Source organism: Neolamprologus brichardi, chromosome 1 (assembly GCF_056152115.1).
Source record: "Neolamprologus brichardi isolate AB-2024 chromosome 1, ASM5615211v1, whole genome shotgun sequence".
NCBI classification, from domain to species: Eukaryota; Metazoa; Chordata; class Actinopteri; order Cichliformes; family Cichlidae; genus Neolamprologus; species Neolamprologus brichardi.
The window spans coordinates 30,257,617-30,277,445 of NC_142104.1; the positions used below are offsets into that span (position 1 = coordinate 30,257,617).

General features: G+C 42.2%; 1 protein-coding gene across 1 annotated transcript; it reads right to left on the minus strand.

The window, feature by feature from the left end:
* Window positions 1-350: 350 nt before the first annotated feature.
* On the minus strand, window positions 351-19,294 carry bbox1 (gamma-butyrobetaine hydroxylase 1). Its single transcript, XM_087840839.1, has 8 exons — window positions 19,180-19,294; window positions 16,633-17,093; window positions 14,920-15,034; window positions 4,319-4,517; window positions 3,346-3,451; window positions 2,987-3,183; window positions 2,180-2,346; window positions 351-1,400 (listed from the first exon to the last, which is right to left on the minus strand). Exons 2-8 carry the CDS (start codon window positions 17,035-17,037, stop codon window positions 1,240-1,242), a joined length of 1,350 nt encoding a protein of 449 aa, XP_087696965.1. The 5' UTR covers window positions 17,038-17,093; window positions 19,180-19,294; the 3' UTR covers window positions 351-1,239.
* Between the last annotated feature and the right edge of the window lie 535 nt (window positions 19,295-19,829).

A 19,829-nucleotide genomic window follows, 5' to 3' on the forward strand; every position in this document is an offset into this window, starting at 1 on the left:
CAGTGCTGTTTTGTGCATTCTTTGGTTATAAAGTGTGCTTGTTCAAGTCACCAAACAAGTCGGTCCATTCTTCTGTCATCAACAAGACATTTTCATCCAGAGAACTGCTGCTTACTGGATATTTTCTGTTTTTACAACCATCCCCTGTAAACCCTAGAAATGGCTGCTCCGACCAACACCAACAACCATGCCACATTCAAAGTCACTTAAGTCACTTAAGTCACCTCAGCTATTTGCACTAACAAGTAGCTGAATAGGTGTACCTAATTCATTCCATTTACTGAAGCTGGGCATCTCAATGATGTCTCTCTGAAATTTCACACAGTCAACAGGAAAAAAAAGCAACATGATTTTCGATGAGTTTTAAAGTTTATTTACCATCAGAAGCAGAAAAATTCATTTTGGACAGCAAAATTCACCCTGGACAGCGGCAGAAGTATAACTGAGCTGCTGCTGGTATTTCATAAGGCCACAGCTAACACAGCCGCTGTACTGTAGCATAAGGCAATTCAGAAACTGCAACTCTACAGAAATGAAAGCAAAGTGAAGGACAGCACATCCTTCACATCGGCACAGGATCAAACAGTAGAGGTAGAAAGATACTGCAGCAGGTAGTGAAAAACTGAAAAGGGGAAGGAAAGAAACTTGGATTCAAACAGGTTCCACCTGAAACCGCTCCCTGTTCCTTGTACACAATAATATAATGAACAATAAGCTTGATTTCAGACTCGTGAATCGTCGTCTTCAGACAGAACAAGTGAGAGACTTCAGAAACGGGGCTTGCTGAGCCAAATATTTCCACCAGAGAATGGGCAATGGTAAATTAGTGTAGAAAATGTATAAATTAAGAAGTAGCAGGACAGAAAATAAAATCTCATAGTTAAGCATGTAAAAACTCATTTATAAAAACCTTTGTCAGCTTCAAAGCACCTTTCAATTTAGGAGTAAGGTGTTTCTCTTAATTCTTGCATTGTTGCGTTGCACAGTGCGACACATCTGCAGCGCTCCAGTCATCCTGTAACCTTTGCAGACTTTTGTAAATCACTATATATATATATTTTTTAACATTTATAGTTTAACAGTTTGATTACAGAGGCAGCAATTCAGCTCTTGACCTGTTGCCTGGTAGGTCAACACGTTTGCACTCTGCCCTCTCAGCATTTTTAAAACACGTTCAGCTCGACTTCTTCTGCAAAGCCTCTAAACCTACTTATTTCAATATGGCCGTATGTCTGGAGCTCACGAGTTCTCGTGGACCGCCTTGCGGAGAATCCGGAGACGGGACATGACTTCGTCCCAGTCCAGGTAACAACCCTCGAGGTGCCGGAGCCTCTCCGGCCTGCTGATGTAGCTCTTTCGGCTGTGAAGCAGACGCCAGTTATCAAAGGTTACGATGTCACCTGAAATAGAACCACCACCAGAGATCAGATGTGAAGCTGTGGGGAACGTCATTGATCCTAGATTTACTTCAGCACAGACTTTAATTTTCTTATTTGCCCCACCTCGTTTAGAGAGGTCAGAGTTGGCTGCAGAACAGCTTATAATAGCTCACAGGCGTCATTATACTTCAAATAAAATCTGAAACCTCTGACATCGTCTTGGAAACCGCCGGACGACAGTCCTAACTTCCCAAAGCTGGCACTACCACATCAAACAGCACGAGCCAAAGTCTCATTGTGCTGTGGGCAAAATTCAGCACAAGACAAAAGCAGCTTTAAAGTCAGGTCATCAGGATGGAAGCCTGAGGAATGCTGTCAAAAAGCTGCCTCTGCTAACACCATTGTGCCTTCGAGCCCCACTCTGAAGTCCTTTAAATACGTTCATCTCCGCTACCTGATGCTGCAGACTCTGCACACTGTTTTTTCAGAGGGTGTTGCATTACACTCTGGTCGTTTGCTTTTCTCTGCGGTAGCGGCACTGACACGTCACATGTCATCGCGACCCTGACGAGGAAAAAGCTGTTGTTGCCCATCGCCGTCCCAGTTCGTTTTCTGTTTAACACAAGCCTCCCTCTCCGCATCCATTTTATTTGCACTCTCTTTCCTCGCACCTCTCACTTATTTTCATTTCGTTCTTCCACTAACACACACCGTTTGGTATACAGGAGCATGGACGGGGGCCTTTTACACACACATTTTCCTATTCTTCTCATTTTTAATGGAAAGAGGTGCACGCTGACCTGGCTCCATCCTATAGGTGACCACGTTCTCCGGTCGGTTCATGATGTCCACGTAGGCCTTCAGTGCTCTGTAGAAGGGTTGGACCTGATGTACGGGCAGGTCCAGCACCGAGTCTCGGGTGGCGTTATTGTAGTTGATCTTCACGACTCGGCCGTCTGCGTCGACGCTGCACCGAGAGGACAAAGCTCAAAGTCAATGGGACTTTTAGAGATGAGACAACCAGTCCATTAGATGCTCCACAAGTATGAATTAGAAAGCATTTCATGATTAAGTATTTTAGTCAGGTATTAAGGAAGCATGCAACTCACTACCAATTCACTGAGTCTAACAGTACAACTAAATTGAATTAGTCAGTTTAATATCTTAGAAGTAACTCCAGCATTATGAAATTCACTGCAGATCATTTTTCTACTCATTCGTCTTTGCTCTCTACTCCCACCTTATCATCGTGACAGTAGTTACCGCACATTGATTCATTTGACATAAATCCAGCTTTTTTCAGTTACACTTGAACAGACACATGTGACCGAACATCTAATTAGCATACAATTAATACGAAGCTACGCTCTTATGATCTGCACAGTTCACGTGTGAACATAATCACTGTGAACAGCAGATGGCAGTGTCCCATTTCAAATGACAAAAACACACAAGTGTATACAAGTGTGCAGAAATGTCACTGTGTAGTTTCTCTAAAAGTCGGAATCTCTGCTTTATATAAAATGAGTAAATGTGTGTGTGTGTGTGCCGGGGAAAAAACCTCAACAAAACACAAACTGATGATCTGCCTGATCATCTCCACTCACTCGATGATGCAGTTCTTGGACTGCAGCATGAAGTCGCAGTAATCCGTCCCGGTGTCGGTGAAGTCCACGCGCAGCGAGGTGAGCGTCTGGAAGGCCTCTGGGTCTTCTCTCTGCAGCTGCTCAGCCATGTGGAAGCCGTCCACCACTTCGCTCTCCCCTCCTTCCTTAGCCTGGTTGATGCAATGTAGAAACTGCACCTACGCCAGCCCGACACAGACACACACACATGCTCCACAAATGCTCGTTTTACAACTCGGACAACGTAAAAGCCGAACGCAGCCGTAACTCAGGAGCGATACCATATCTGTCTGCTGTTGTTTCATCTTCCAAACAGAGCGTACAAGTAAGATTTTACTCACCCCAGGTGCAAAGTGTAACGCCGGGTAGTCTGTATGCAGACTGAGCTTTCCTGAAGTGTAGGCTACATTGTTTGCCATGGGTTTGTCCTGGACCTGCCATGTGTGCCTGAGGACAAAGATAACATTCATTAATATACTCCACTTGAATTATTTAACTTTAGCTTTAGAAGATCAGCGGCGACAATTAGGCCGCGTGGAGGAAAAAGGACGAGATGAGATGAAGTTCGGAGGGTTCCCTGAGGGGGGAAAGCAGGCAGCTTCACAGGAATGCTCAGCCTGTAGCCTCTTAAGCAGGCACTTCATTGAGATGCAGCAAGAGTCGAGCGCTAATGAGGTAAAGTTATCTTCCATGTTCTGTTTGCATGTCTCGTTCGGATGATGCGGGGGTCGTAAAACTGTCTCGTTTCTGTGATGGCAGGCCTTCAGCTTTAGTCTGCAGACTCTTTTACTTCCAGTGGCATGAGCTCATCCGCTGGCTGAGGCAAAGCTTTACGCTCCAAACCTCTGTTCTGACTGAGTGCACCAGGTAATTCCTCTGGCTTAAAAAAAGCTGGAATGCTTTTAGGTTGTTTTCCCCGTCTCTGTCCTCAAGTAATCAGCACAGCAATAAGTCAAAATGATGAACTCTGGTGTGGTGAAAGGGGCCCCGACGGCCGTTCGCTAAGCTCCTCCATGAAACCGAAATGAATCAAAGCTATGGATTATTCACTATTGGACATATTTCGTTAATGTACCAAAGTCAGAATCTGAGCCCTTCTTTCAGCACAATATCGAGCTCTTTCTGACTCACTGGAAAAAGACAGGGTCTTTTGTATTTAAATTCTTACTAATAACACTCCTGGGCTCTGCTCCAGCTAATATATGATCGGTGGAAAATTCAACAGCTCGGGATTTAGAGGGGAGTCAGATTATTAAACAATGGCCTGGCTGAGGATCACTGGAGCAAAAATGGAGGAAGATCACAGAGTCTTACCCGTAAAATGTCAGCCTGAGATAGCCAATCCTCTCAGCCAGTCTGGCCACTTGGCCTTGCTCTGCAGGAGCCCCCTTCAGGTAGACCATGCCAACACGACGCAGGGCCAGGAGCCAAGCGAGCGCGGCCTTATCGTCACGGAGGACTTCGTCAAAGTCTGCTGAGGGAATGCGAAGCGTCGAGTCCCAATAATAACGCCCTGAAACGAGGAAGCGGACACGGCAGAAAGTTCACTCCTTATGTACGTGTTTATTTCTGGTTTCTGTCTGTCAAGAATTAAAGCTGGTTGTGCGACGCAGGAACACGAAGCGTTCTAAAGCGACAGCCTCTGTGCCACAACGGCTCCGTTACACAAACAAATGCTGTTCAGCGAGGGCAGGAGTGCTCTGCAGCAAAGCATTGTATGAGATGTTACACTCTTGTTTCGTCCTTCTTTGTCAGCGTGCTGGTATAAACCCGAGTTAGCTTCTAGCTGACTGAGAGACTGCAGGTTGCACAGACAGTTTTATATAACCTGCAGATATTTGGAGGTCTTTGCACCCTCTGAAGGAGGTCAAGCCAATAAACTGGGTGGCAATGCCCACACCACAAAACGTTCTGAGCTGTGTGCCCCCCCAAGGTGGATCCTCAGGTGGTTGAACCAGTCCCTGCAAGTCATCTCACTTCTTTCCTCCGAGCTCTTCTCCTCCGCCGCCGCCCTCCTCCAATAAAAGGCGTAAAAATTCAAAGAATTAATCTGAGCCTGTTGACTTCAGCTGATGGAAAAAGACTAGAATCAGCCAGATGTGCAGCTGCAATCAGATATAGGGCACGTCTGCTCTCTCAGACTTTCCATCAGCACACATTTGACCTTCCAAACCCCCTCCCCCCCTTCTCATCCTGGTATGCTGCAGGTGAACGAAATCAAGTCAACATGGAAATATGACCACACACACTTTTTATTATCAAATGAAACACAATGAGTAGTTGGATTTCCTTTGTTTAAAAAACAACAACAATATTAAGTATCAGCTAACAGTATGACTGATGTGATGTTTGTTTTATTGCAAAAAAGGAAACAATTCATTTAAAGTCCATTACTGCCCCCTGCTTATTAGTTCCAATTAAATCTATAAACGCTGCAGCTCTCCACTGCATGCCATCGTGTGTGCGCTTGGAGAAGAATAGCTTGCTGAGAAAAATCAGCACGTCTCCATCAGACAGACAGAAGTGGGGAGAAAACCCCCCGAAAATCCTCCCACTGCTCTCCACCCAACTGGCTCGACTTCTTTTTCCATGCAGCCTCCCTCCAGTGACTTCCAAAGAAACAGCTGCTAAGTGCATTTGTGGGGGGAGGAGGAAGAGGAAGGTTTAAACCGAGGAGATTTCGTACCTGTCTGATGTTTGTGGCTCCTTTTCGTGTCTTTTTTTCCCTTTGTCCACCGACTTCCAAAACAACTTTCCAAATGGCTGCATCATAAGCAGATTACAAGGCTAAGGCTTGCAGGAGATGGACACACAGGGCGAGCGCGCTGAACCTAATGGATAATTTATCATCATCTAAAGTGTTTCAAACCGCAAAACAAAACGCGACTGTTTGCTCTGAAGGCCACAAAGATTTAGAGGTACGACAAAAAGACTTTAACTGGTGATGCGGAGTTTCAGAGCCGCTGAGGCAGAGATGCAGCATCAGTCAGAAACACAGCGATCATGACTTGCAGACCTCCCTCCAGGCTGTTGTCACAAACAATCAGTTTCTGGCTGCACAATTCAAAGGGTCAGGAACCTGCCGCTTGTTAAAACTTGTCAAGAGGGCGGTGGGCAACAGAGATGGGGAACGAGAAACTGGGGCAAAGGTCAAGCCCCGGTGTTACAATTACTCTTGTGAAACTGGAACTGTCTTGTACAGGCATTGCGGCGTTTCAGCTCTGCAGTTTAGGGTGTCACTCGTGACAAAGGGGCTACAGCGTTAGCTGCAGTGTGCGTATACATCAGCTGAGCAGTCCTGGCTCTAGTTCAGCTCCGATCTCATTGTGGAAACGCATCACGTTCGCCGCTATCAGGGGAATTCACAGCGTGGCTGCTGGCTTGAACAAAAGACGAGAACTTTGCAGAGTATCTGCTTTCTAATCAAGTAATCAGCACCTAGCGTTAGCTTGTTTTTAACCGGCAAGGCTAATCACAAATCTTGCATGGGAGGAATCACAAAGGAGGATCTTCCCCCGTCACACTGATCACACATTATGAAACAAAATAAGTTTTTTTTTCACCCGAACAGCTTTTGCTAACCTGTTTCTCTGCAGCTGCTGTTACACTCACAGTGCAGATCTATTCAAAAGATATTCTTTGATTTAAAGCTGCTTCTCTGCATCAACGATGGATTAAAAGCAGCATGTGAACATGAACGATGGCAGACAATTTTCAGTCGTCAGCTTGCCTCAGCTTATTGGAGCCTCTCCTTTTCACTGCTCTCGTAGCTTGTTTTCCCAAGCAGCTGGAAGTGGGTTTTTGGCAATAAAACACCAAGTTTTTTTCTACCTGCTCTGCACTTAACGGTTAACAAACACAGCTGCCAAGATGCTGGTGAACACTGAGGAGTGCTGGTAGCTAAAGAGACAGATTTGTAGGAGGTGGGGGTGACCAAAATCAAATCTTAGTGAAGTGAATGCTGTAGTTCTATTAATGAAGTGAACACAAGCTCAGTGTCCTGCAGCAGTAAACCTGGGCAGATCAAGTCCAGTACACAATATTCTTGTCCTATAAGAACAAACCACTCAAAGCTCTTAATCACCAAACTTTTTTGAGTATTTTTTTGGAAAAGCATCCACACAGGCAATAAGAACCATCACTCTCTTTCGCATAGTTTCCAGCTGTGGTTACCGGTGGTCCGGTGTCAGAATTAGCATGTGTGTGTTTTTTAAATATCAGTATGCAAAAGAAAAAAAATAATAAAACAGAGCAGAGCAGTGTCAAACTGAGGCAGCCTCGAGTCTGCACTGTGTTCATTTGTGTAAAATCACTGTGGGTTTCACACACAGGACTGTGCTGCCATGTGCTTGAAGGGACACCCTCCGACAGCCTGACAAGATATGTGCATAATCCCCTCCGCTGTGCCCCCACCCCCCCCAGTCCTGGTCTGCTACAGTGGCTTTTCCAGATGAGGAAACCTGAAGCCGTGGTTCCCGTGGTTGTCAGGCAGCTCATGGCAGTTTGGCTCTGCTCTCGCTGGGCTGTGTGATTTAAGCTCGCAGGCCCAGGGTCGCTCTCCTCTGCTACTGGGAGCGCCTTCAAAGCTCTACTTGAATCACTGCAGTTTTCCAGAGCTTTTGTTTTGACTTGGTTAAGTTTTATCACAGAGCTCAGATCAGCTCACTTCAACGGTCCGTCTGTGGAATGCACAGTGGAGGGTCCACGGCCAGATGGGCATAAACAATCTATTTTTTTAAGGAAGAGCGGTCTTTAGGAAATTCAATTCAAACTGCTGTTTATACTGAAAGCAGATTTTAGAGGTTTTACTGAATATAGATATAGAATAGAATAGAATAGAATAGCCTTTATTGTCATTGTACAAAGTACAACGAAATTGGAGTGCCACTCCCTTGGTGCAAAATGCAATAATAAATATAAATGTAAAATATAAAAAGTACAATAAAACAACCGAAGTACTCAGACAATAATAAGTACGATATATACAGGATAGCAACATAATATAATGATAGTATGAATAGCAGCATAATATAGTGACAATGGCAAGTATGGTATAGTTAAGCAGGTTCAATTGTTTTGTGCTTATTTACTACGGTGATAGCTCTGGGAAAGAAGCTATCCCTGAATCTGTTAATATATGCAATCTCCTTTGTTTTTGTTTTTTTTAAAGTGGAAAAATAACCCCTCCATCTGTACCTTTTATTGATTTTAGTGATGCATCAATATAAACTATGGTGGAATCCTTTGTACTCTTATTGGTTAAAGATCTACAATCAGTCAAATCAGTTTTGTTTTAGTTTTTTTGTCCCAACAGATTTTGCTTTGTCTCTCTACGAAGGACTAAAAGAAGCTTTTCATGTAAAGAAGAAAGAGCAGAAACGGTCACTACGGGCTTTTATCAATGTTTTAAACTATTTAATGTTCCAATATAATCCTTTTCTAAGAAGACACCTGGAAAGAAATGTGCAGTCATGTTCTACTCAACAATTACCAAGCACATTTGCATTTTCCTAGCATATGTGTGTGTGTTTATCAATGGCACTGCAAGACCGTCACGCCACCTTTCCACTAGTGCAACAAACACACCTTTATTAATGAAACAGACGCGGATTACGGAGCAGCCAACTTGTGCATTACCACTTTGAAAGACACAGTGTGAGCAGTGTTTTCTCACCGAGGAGCAGCAGTCCCCTCCGCACGCTAATCCAAACTTTCTCCATCTGCAAATTTCGTTTCCCGAAACTCAACTGGACACTGTGCTAGTTTGTCAAAATCATGTCTTTTTTTTGGAAACTTATACGCAACTCTTTCAGCATTATTTCAAGCGCCAAGCGGGACGTCCGCCTTGCCAAAGAAATGAAAAATCCAATCATTATAGTCATTAAGCTTCCCGTGGAGTCTGATGCAAAGGTGTTGAAATTTCGAATGAGATGACAAAGAAAAGGGATTTAACCCAAATATAACTGATCCGTGAGGAATTATAGGAATACACCGTGAGAAATAAACTGTGTTGCGGGTGAAAAATGGTGAAATCTGTTGAAAGGGGGCCAATTTTGAGGTCGCTTGAAAGAGACACCTGATATATGAAAGGCTTGGCGAACCAATCGTATTTCTGACAAGTCTGAAGTGCTAAACCCCTCAAGACCCCATTATTGCAGAGTACACAGTAAATAAATAAAAGCCATTTATGACAAATTAAAAACACCCAAAGTTAAAGTATACACCAGTTTCTCATGTGAGGTTGGTAAAACAGCCTGTGAGAGCGCATGTGTTTGGAAAGTTGGTTGTGCTGAAACTGTAAACGGCGCGTGAAGTGACGATCCAGTTTGGAAGAACGTACGCGTTTTTCCAATGTTGGACTTCCACGACTGTTTCCAGGGAAGCCGCTCAGTCGACTGATGATTGGTGAGACAGAAGGCTAAACTCAGACCAGATGGCAAAGGGGAAAAACATCATTGACACTGGGAACTGACAAATCAGCTGCTATTTGGCTAAGCTATGAAATCCATCAGCAGACTTAATGAAGAAAAATCGACCAGTCAGTCAGTACGTTTACGATATATGTCCAATTCAAATGGAACACTAATTGATTTATAATGTAAGTATTCAAAGCAGGAAATTAGGGCAAAAAAGACATTTTTATTGCTACGGAGAGCAAAGAAAACTGACACATTTCTCTTTAGAAGGGAAAAGAATAACTGAAAAAGCCAACCAGGCAAAAGTTGATCGAAAAAACAAACAAAAAAATGTGTATCTGTATACAGGACATGGGTGCCAACACATATGTGTGCAAACTGTATATATTTAGGCATTTTTATCAATGTATCTCCCAGAAAGAGAAACTGAACCTAAACTTCTGGACTTTATGGCTGCACTGATGCGAAAATGATCATTTCCCCGATACCTTTGGACAGTTTCATTTTAGCCTGGGATTCTCTAGTTAGTGGAATCGGTACAAAATCGAGCAGCAACGGATTTCAATTTGACAAGACGACATTACAGTTTGTCAAGTCTGTTAGGGAGTATCTCTGTGGATGTTTTTAAAACGTATTAGCAAGTACTATGAAAGTGTCACAGTCTGGTGCAGTACGTACTGTAGGGAAATATTTCTCCCTTTTTCTGTTTAGGTCAGCTTTTTGTCAGACGTTTGACAGCAGAAATACTTTTTTGGCTGTGATAAGTTACTAGGAAGTTTTTTTGGCAGGCCAGAGAAAGGACAGCTGTAAAAGCGAAAAGAAACCTCAGTGCTTTTTCAAATTTAAAAAAAAAAAAGTCCAGTATACTACTTCATGTATTGCTTCAGATTTTAAACACACTTTGTGTTTCATTTTTACCTAAACTGATCAACAGCAGCAGTATTGAGTAATGCATGTGTTGAAGGAGCAAAACCCAAAGAATGACTATGGAAAGAAAACGTCGTGCAACTGAAGAAAAATTGCAAAATGATTGTAAAATAAACCCTGCTCTTTTATCAAATATGATTAACAATAAACCAGGGGGCCAACGATTACTGTAAACACACGCATAAATCTTTTGTTGTGACTTTGCCATCTATCAGTGAAGCGCTGTTTTGATATTCAAAATCACTCTGAATGTGAATGGATGTGCTTCAAAGAAGAAAGTGCGCTTTTACTAATAAAACCTGATCCTGATATTCTGCGAAATCGCATTTAAAGACTCGACTTGTTACAAGAGTAATGACATGTCATTATGCCCCAGTTGAGGATGAACAGTTGGCTAAATTAGAGAATACTCATAACTGCAATTTAGAAAAAGAAGAGACTACATATGTGAAGTGGTGGATAAGTGTGACGAAAAAAGCTCAAAGCCACGTATTCGGGCTTATTTTTACTTTTTTTAAAAACCCCACTTAACCTGTTTAATTTCTGCCTTTTAAATACCAGTGACATAAAATTAGTCATGAAATCAACCCCGGCTAAATAAACATGACAAGCTTCAAGTGGGAGGCCCGTGATGATTACATGGCTCAAATACTGAAAGCATCTGGCAGGCTTTAAGTAAATCACTGACAGATTTATTATGAAAGGAAGACTCATTGCAGATAAGGATGTGAGTGACATATGCTTTTAGTGTTCCCGGGAGCACTACGACATCGTCACTCTCCTTTAAACGATGTAAAGGGTTCATAGTGCCAGCAAGATAATGGCACGAGTGTATTCCAAAGGTCCCGAACATATCTACAAAGGAGATGTAAATACTCGATCCACACAGAATAGCTAAGTCTATTAAATGCGTCATTCCGTGTCGACTGTGCGTTGAGCTCAGTATGCGCGCATGCCAACACATCTGCTGTAATATTTTCTAATATGTATGAGCAGGAATGATTTCACAGCTATGTTTATTTGCAGCAGCATTTCTAACGCAACAGACTTGAACTAACAACACTTATTTAAGCTTGTAATGCTGCAATAAAGCATAAAATCTCAAATCCAGTTGGTACTTCCTGTCCAGGCTTTGCTCAAGGAATAATCCTGATGGGGAAAGCAGTGGATCGAACAACAAGAAAGCACTGCCGTTCATAGATCCACGTCACACATCAAAGCTTTTTTAACTCGTGGTGGACTCTTGGTCATAATATCAGATCTCAATTTTAGATAAGTTCTTTCTAAATATCAAGTAATCAAACAATTTCTGCACAAATGCAGTAAAACATGAGAGCATATAAGGCAGTAAGAACCACAACAGTTTAAAATAAAAAGGTACAGTGGAGTTGGTAAGAAATCCCCACTCGCAGAAACCGAGCAGCGCGAGTTTAAATCTGTGGTCGCACGTTATCTGCAGGCTCAGGGATTCGTTTGTTCAGAAAGGAAGGAAATACAACGGTGAGCTTGTATTTGCTAAGAACATGCTGCTGTGTTCTTGACCCTCAGTCTGAATCCATTTTCCATATGGTACAGACAGACAGGGGTCTGCGTGAGACTCTGTTACACTGACGTCAGCTTTTTTTTTTTCTCTTAAACACAGCCCACTTCCTTACAGCGTTTCACATTAGCTTCGTTTTTTACTGAGTGTGTTTATCAGGATAATAAACGTGAAATTCTGACATATTACAGACCTGTCTAATATATTTAAGTTTATACATTTTTGGAAACTGACACAATCTTTGTTATTTTATTTTTTCCAGGTAAAGTTATGAAGAATACGGGCTTAACGTGCAGACTCACCTGGACTTCCACAACAAAAACAGCACTGGTAGATGATCACAGAATCATTTCCATCGTAAAGATAAAATTTTACCGAAGTCAGCCAAGGAATTCTGTTTAAAACCAAAAGTCAGCCCAGCTCTGGAACAGCATTCTTTGGACAGATGAGACAGATCAGTCTGTACCAGAACAAGGAGAAGGGAAAAGTACGGAGGAGGCTTGGAAAGGCTCATGATCCGATGCATACAACATTCCCTGTGAAATATGGCGGCTGCAGTGTGACACATGGTTAAGCACTTTGTCCCTGCTGTAGACAAAACAAAAGGCAAAAAACGGCATTCTTCAGTGATACTCATCTGTATCACTGAATAACTGTCCCTGATTGATGTCTAATAGCATTTCACCAATAGCTTTCTGGTGAGCTACACACTTGTGATTTGAAAGGCACAAATAGTAAAAGAAAGCAAGAAAAAAGCCCTACTTTAGACAAAAAGGGAAGTTTTAAAACATGATGAATAAAAATCCCAAAGCTAAAATTATCACGTTGACCTCACTGCGTCTCAAGTGTGCTACACTTTCGCTTTCACAAGGCCACCTGGGCCTGTAAAATCAAGGAGCGCTGCATGTAAAAGCACACAGAAATTCAAACGGTGGGCTTCACTTTAGCCATAAACAAGTAAGTGAGTGAGAATACAAGAAAAAACCTCAGAGGTGAACGCTCTGCATCATCCATCTTTCGAGAATGTAGACCTTTCCGGTATTTTTCAGTTCGAGGAATTTCACGCTGGCGCTCAGGAGGAAATAATTAAACCCAGTGAGTGCGTGTGTGTGTGTGTACGTCATCTTTTATTGTGTTTTGATGCATGATCTTAGCAGCGCCTTCCAGGAGCGCTCCTGGCTCTGAGCTGAGCGCTTCTGAAAAAAGAAAACAAACCCTAAACAACAAAATGACTGTCTGTAAATTGCTATGAGGGCGATCTACTTACACCTCCACATGAATAGAGGAGTTCTGCAACACAAGACACACACGTACAGACCCTTAATCAGTCTGGAACAGAGCAGGAGCCGCTCAGCCCTGTGGGTCCTTCAGGACCACGTGTGTGTACACAAACCAACTACAGTCCATCCCCCGCTCCACTGAAGTGCTGCTACCTTGTTCCACAGCTGAACTTTCTCCTCTGCTTGTCTGGCAGACTGTGAAGCGTCCTGGGCCATTGTAAATGTACTGTAAAATGAGTTTTCTTCTAGTCTTTACTAAAAAAAGTATTGTAATGTTACAAAGCGGAAAAAAAAAACAATGTCTGCAAAGACGAGTTTAAATCGGGGGCATCTTTTTGTTCCCCGGGAAAAGCTTAGCTCGGAATTTACACGAATTTTCATTTTAGCAGCTACACAGTCAAGCGGCGCTCACAGTGACTGTATTCACGTCGCATGCCAAGTGCTATTACATTTTCTACTACACATACATTCATATATTTCCCTGCAGATAAACCCGTCGAGTTCAGACACACTATTGTCAGATACAACCGATTGGAAAACACTTTGAACTAAAAAGCGACGATGGAACAAAAACAACAACTACATGAAGTATGAAATACCAGTCTGCAATTGTTCTAACTCTACAGTAATCCCAGCAAGAAATTTATTTCAACTGAGCAACCTTGACAGTCTCATTAACAGACTACAGGGATCCACACAAACAGCTTCCAAATATAATTGTGACACAGTGGAATAGGCCTACAGAAATTACTCAGTTTATGTCCAACAGCACTAAAGCAGAAAATGTTTCATTTACACCGTCCACACAGGAGGATACATAATTACCCACTTCCAACGTGCCTGCGTTGAAAGACGAAAATTAAATCATCTTGTATTTTGCAGTAAATTACTGTGAATGCATTACTCAGAGTTTGATACCAACTCATCGCTGACTGAACTTTTCTGTGTTGGACAAAAAAAAGAAAAAAAGAAGTCAAATTAATCACCGTGTGCTGAAATAAAACCGGCTGCACTTAACTTCTATTCTTCCCGTTTGGACTGTGAGTCGCATCTAACGTGAAATATGAGGTTCTGTGGTCACAGTATGGAAAATGTGATCTGTGACGAGCTTCGTTGGACTTGCTGGTTTACCGTTTACGTGCAAGCTGGGAACACCTGCTGCTTGGCAAGCTGATAAATTGCCGTTTTCAGATACCGCTTTGAAAATGCAGTTATTCATGACAGTGTTTGTTCATCCTGTTAATTTTGAGACAGCTGCGGCGTGATTTATGGCCTCCTTTAAAGATAATCTATTTTACCATTACATCAAAAATAATTAGAAAGTAATCACTGGTTTAAGACTACAGCAGCCCCAATAACGGCGGCACTTTTTGTCACCAATTTAATGGATTAATTTTGTGGCCTTCTCAGTTAAACTCCACATAAGTAAATACAATACAGTAGAAGATAAAAATAAGAGTAAATTCTACTTTACAAGAACATCCCATCTAAAGCAGAGATATTAAATGTACATAAAACATTCTCTTGGTGGAAAGATTTTTTGCACACGCTGTTCCAATCTGATAATACCTTCTACCTTCGTTCAGGTGACAAAGCTTAGCCCGTGATGAAACGCATGCAATTCAAAAGATCACAGCACAGCTCGGCACAGGAAATCCTGGATAGAGGGCGAGGCCGCTGCTCCTATCAAGTACATGACATCCTAAAAGTACAGACTTTAAATTGAGTGAAAATTATGAAAGCTGGACTCACTATTGAGGAAAAGCTCTTCCTGCATTGCCTGTCGGGCAGCAGGAGAGAAGCAGCGTTTCTTCAGCCACTCTGCATCAAAGACACTGATGTGCTGGTCGGGCCATACGATGGAGACCTGTGGAGAGATGAAAGCTTATTGAACTGGTTTGTCAAAGTGTTTTGAGGCTCTTTTTCTTTTTAAGTGTTCACCTAATATTTTGTAGTGATTGGTAATCAACTGAAGTAAAGTTTGTGTCAAATGAACAATCCATGACTTGTTTATTTAGAGGGTATTCTGTCTTTTTAGTAACACATGACTAGGATAGAAAAAAAGATGGGTCTGCCCTTTAAACACTGATCTTTGAAGATGTTTTTTTTTTTTTTTTTTTGCTTCATAAGGTTAAAAAAACCCTAAAACTTACTCCCTTCTTTCCAAATACCTGTGGAGGCTTTTAGCCAATCCAACCACGTCCTCAAACCTTTTGGTATTTTTAAAGACACGTGTTTGCTATAATGCATAATGGCTATCCAGTAAATCTTGGCACAGGAAACAGGATGCACACGGTAGCTTGGCAGTGCTGTCACGTCAAAGGAATCTGTTTATAGCCGTGTCCTACTTCAGGGCCTGGATCCTCTGAAGGACACAGTTCACTGGGGAGATTTCTTTGGAGGACTTAAAGGTCAGGCTGAATGCGCCAAAATTAGACTGTCTGACCTCATCGACCTCCTTAGTTCATCACCAGGCAGTTTCTCAGTAACGATAAGCAAAGTGTAAATGTCTGAACTGGAACAAGTTTCATGACAACCAAGTATAATGAGGTGCGTTTAAAATTTTAAACACGACAACGACACGAACGCACCCAAACAAACTGCTTAAAACAGAGCAACGAGAATAGAGTTGTGGCGATGTCATGTTTGAATCTTTGTAAAACATTTGAAATATCAGTTCTTCTGCTGAATTCATGTTTAATTATTTGTTCGGCCTGAAAACATCAGATAAAAGCAAGTAATCACTATATATCTTCCAGGGCTTAAGGTGACACCACTTTTTCCCCTAAAGAACAGTAAAAACTAGAATCCCTGCCTAGTGCCTGTACGCCCAGCAAACTAGCCAAGGTGCAGCTTTCATGCACATCTGTGCTGACTCATGATGTATGCAGTAAAGGCTAAAGGAACTTAACATTTTAAGTATCACACCAACCTGAAATCTAATCACATCTCCTCCTTCTGTTTCCGAGTTAATGTTCTGAATAATGGGCAAGAACGTGCAGAACATCATAATATCAGTTAAGTTGACCTTTTATCCTGTTTGATATTTGGTGAAAAGATCTTACGCTATGACCAAAAATAAAGAAAGAAAGAAAGAAACTGTGAGATAACACCAGTGACCTTTGACCACCAAAATCTAATCAGTTCATCCTTGAGTTTAAGTGAGCTTTTGGATATTATTTTGGATACTGATTAACTTAAAAGAGGACCGACTCATCTGCTGTTGATCTTACAGTTGAAAGTTATAAGGAGCGCAAAAGAAGTGGTATTTCAAAATAATGTGCAAGCACAGCTACATGACTGGAGAGAAATTACTGTTGAGCCAGAGAGTAGCTCTGGAAATCCACAGGCAGCCAACTTGGGTCATAATTTAAACTTCCATCTTTTTCTCTAAACATAAAACATCCATCTTGTGTGTCTGTGTGGAACTCTGAAAACCACAAGCCAGGTTTGGCAGCAGCCCACCTTGTTGTCATTGGTGACCTCCACAACATCTACTCCTGTGTGGATATCGAGATCGGCCAGCAAGAGCGTTCGGGCTTGAGCAGATTGCAGGGTACACAGTGGACACTGGCAGTTGTCTCTCAGCCAGGTGAACGGGTACAGACTGTGGCCTCCATCCTCCCACTCCACCTCCATCTGCCTGTCATCGTCCAGAGCTCGGACATGCCTCACTAGGTGGCGAGAGACAGGAAGGGAGGCTGACTCCAGTGTGTGCCGCCCACGAAGATGTAATGAAATCAGGCAAGGAGGTAGAGGAGCAGCGGTTGGCCCCGGCCTACGACAAGCCCTCAGAGCCTGGCGGGTCATGGCAGAGGTGCTCCTCTGCAGAGCAGGCAGGGCCGAACGTGCAACAGTGCTCATCCACATTTCTGAAGGGTTTCGCCCCCGGCAGCTTTATCGCCAGATTGGAAAGGGCTAACACTCTGCAGAGAAAAAGTTAGTGACTTTAGAGAACATTAAAAAGCAAGATTTTTTTTTCTTGTTTCCGTGCAGCTTTTGGAAATGTGGTTTGTTGCTATGCTACACTCTGCTGACTGTGTGTTGATAAGACAAAGCTGCAGTTTAGAAACCACACAATTTTTCTTTTGACTGAAATGCTGAACAGTTTGCATGCACAAGACACATTAGCAGTCTGAAATTGAATATGATGATGATATTCACATATTAACCTTCACCGTTTCATCGGTGATGTGCCCATAAAATACAGATACCGTTAAGCTATAAAGCCAGTTTATGTAGGGGAGAGCAGCTCGTTATGATTTATGAGATAAACAATCATTAATTTTGAAATTCTTTTAAGATTTCATTGACCGGCTACATTGACCACCCTCTAACAGATCATTACATGAAGGAACCTTTTAAAAACAAGCGCGTCCATGCTCACAAGTGTACACACGGGTGCTCACACACACAAACTACACCCTTTTTGGCTCCTACCTCAAAGCACACTGTGCGCTGTCGATATTATGTGCTGCACCATAATGTTTAATATTTAGTAATTACTGTTATATTCCCATATATCATCGTGATGTTGTTTATTGTATTGCTCTCGTTTTCTTCTGCTTGTTTTCTTTTTTCTTTCTCAACAGGTGATCCAGGTGATTGATATATGTATTTTTTTTGTCTGCTTATTTAGTTGGTTTTTGGGGTTTTTTTGCCCTTTATCCCCATCCCTCTTCTCCGCTGTTTTTCCCCCCTCTTCCTTTCTCCCTTTTCTTTTCCTCATTCAAGTCTGTCCCGTATCTAGCAAGTGAAAATAAAAAAAATAAATAAAATAAACAATAAAAGGTGAATCAAATAGACCATTACGGCAAGGTTGGGATGGCCAATTTGGTAAAGTAAATCCGTTGGGCATCTTTCCTCGCCTTTAGACAATAATTCTGATGGCAAAAGAACCAAACGGGACAGGCAACAAAAAAAAAAAAGATTTCATTGACCAGTAAATAACTGTGATTTGTATTTTCCACAGTAATGAGTTAATACAACAAAACACAGCTTTCAGCTTTTCATGTATTTTAAATTTGGGTTTAAACTGTGTTTAAAGCACTCTGGGTCAGCTTCTGTTGTTTAAACGTGTTATAGGCTATAAACAAAACAGACAACAAGGTTTAGACATTTTTCATTTAAAAAATGATTTAGACAATGACAATTCAGTGGGTTACATACTGAACTTGGATGGAAACAAAGTATCAATCCTATTGTGTTAGTATCAATCTGATACCAATACCAGCTTTGGTATCGATACTATCGATATTTGGCCTGATCCGCCCACCTCTAATGTCTGACCACCAACCACAAAAAAACGACTGGCGACAGCAAACTCACAGTTGGGAACCTATAAGTGTGAAATGTTCGGAATGTGCTTTAAAAAATAAAAGACAGCTGGGTAATTTTGCCACCCAACTAACTAATGCATCATTCCACTTTCACAGATTCAAACAATAGCTGTAAAACATGTCGTGGGTGTAACTGTCTGTGCTGAACAGGGTTAGGTTTAGCCCTTTGATTCGTACCCCCTCATTTGACAGCTGTGGGTGCTTGTTTTGTTACAGTTTATTTATATATAACTCAGTGCGAGATTAGCTTCTATTTCTTTAATACTGCTGACTTCAAGCTTCCCGATTCTACTGTTGTTGAACAGGGCTGTGGCACTGACAGCTCGTTTTGATAAGCATACAACATACATTGACTGAATCAGAAATGAGTTGGTGACCAGCTACTGACAGAGTGACTTATCCTCGGTCTAACTCCGTATGGTCTAAAATGACAACATTTAGCCGGTAGCCGCTGGGTTTGAAGAACGAGCTAACCCTCGACTGTTAGCAGGCTAGTTACCGTCAACGCACTCGTTCATCCGGTACAGCGACATCCTGAATGCAGCTTCAAAGCTAATAGCGAGACTAAACAGTGGAGCCGCGTACCCAGCAGGACTCCTGTGTCAAGTTTGTGTATTAAAGTGGCAGGAAGAAGAAAAAAAAAGTCCGCCTTTTCGCCATCAACAGAATTTACCTGGATCAATTAGATGACGGTCGGTGTGTTGTTCCCACGAGCACTGCAGACGTCACAACACAACCGCCGGGTGTCAGCGTGCGAGAGAAAGTAGGTGAAAGGTTAATCGGCGGCAGCATCGAACAGGATGACACAGTCACTACACGCGCGTAAACTTTGCTCTACTTTCTTATCCCAACCATAATACAGCCACGATACAATCTGATAAGGACAGGGTGGATGTGTTTTTAGAAACAGTAGTGGGAAAGTACAGTAGACACACGCTACACAGCTACCAGTTAATCTAACACCATTATTTTCATTCTAATAGTAGGTGGGTCACAGTTTCAGTGTGATAAGCGCCATTGGGTGGTTAGGGGCAAACATGTGCGCGGTTTGGAGGTCCACTAGGTTATCATTGCACGTTAAACGCAGGTGTAATTACAAAAATGATTACAGTCCCATTTGTTTGGTGTACCGCATTCAATCCAGTTAGCTAACATATAAAGAGCCGTAATAAAAGTTATTAATTATATCTGTGTTTACCCTGCAGTCAGATATTAAAAGATAAAGACCCTATAATAACACAGAAAAAACTCCAACAGTCAGGCAACTCCCTATGAACAAACACTTTGGCAACAGTGGGAAAGAAAAACTCCCTTTTAATAGGA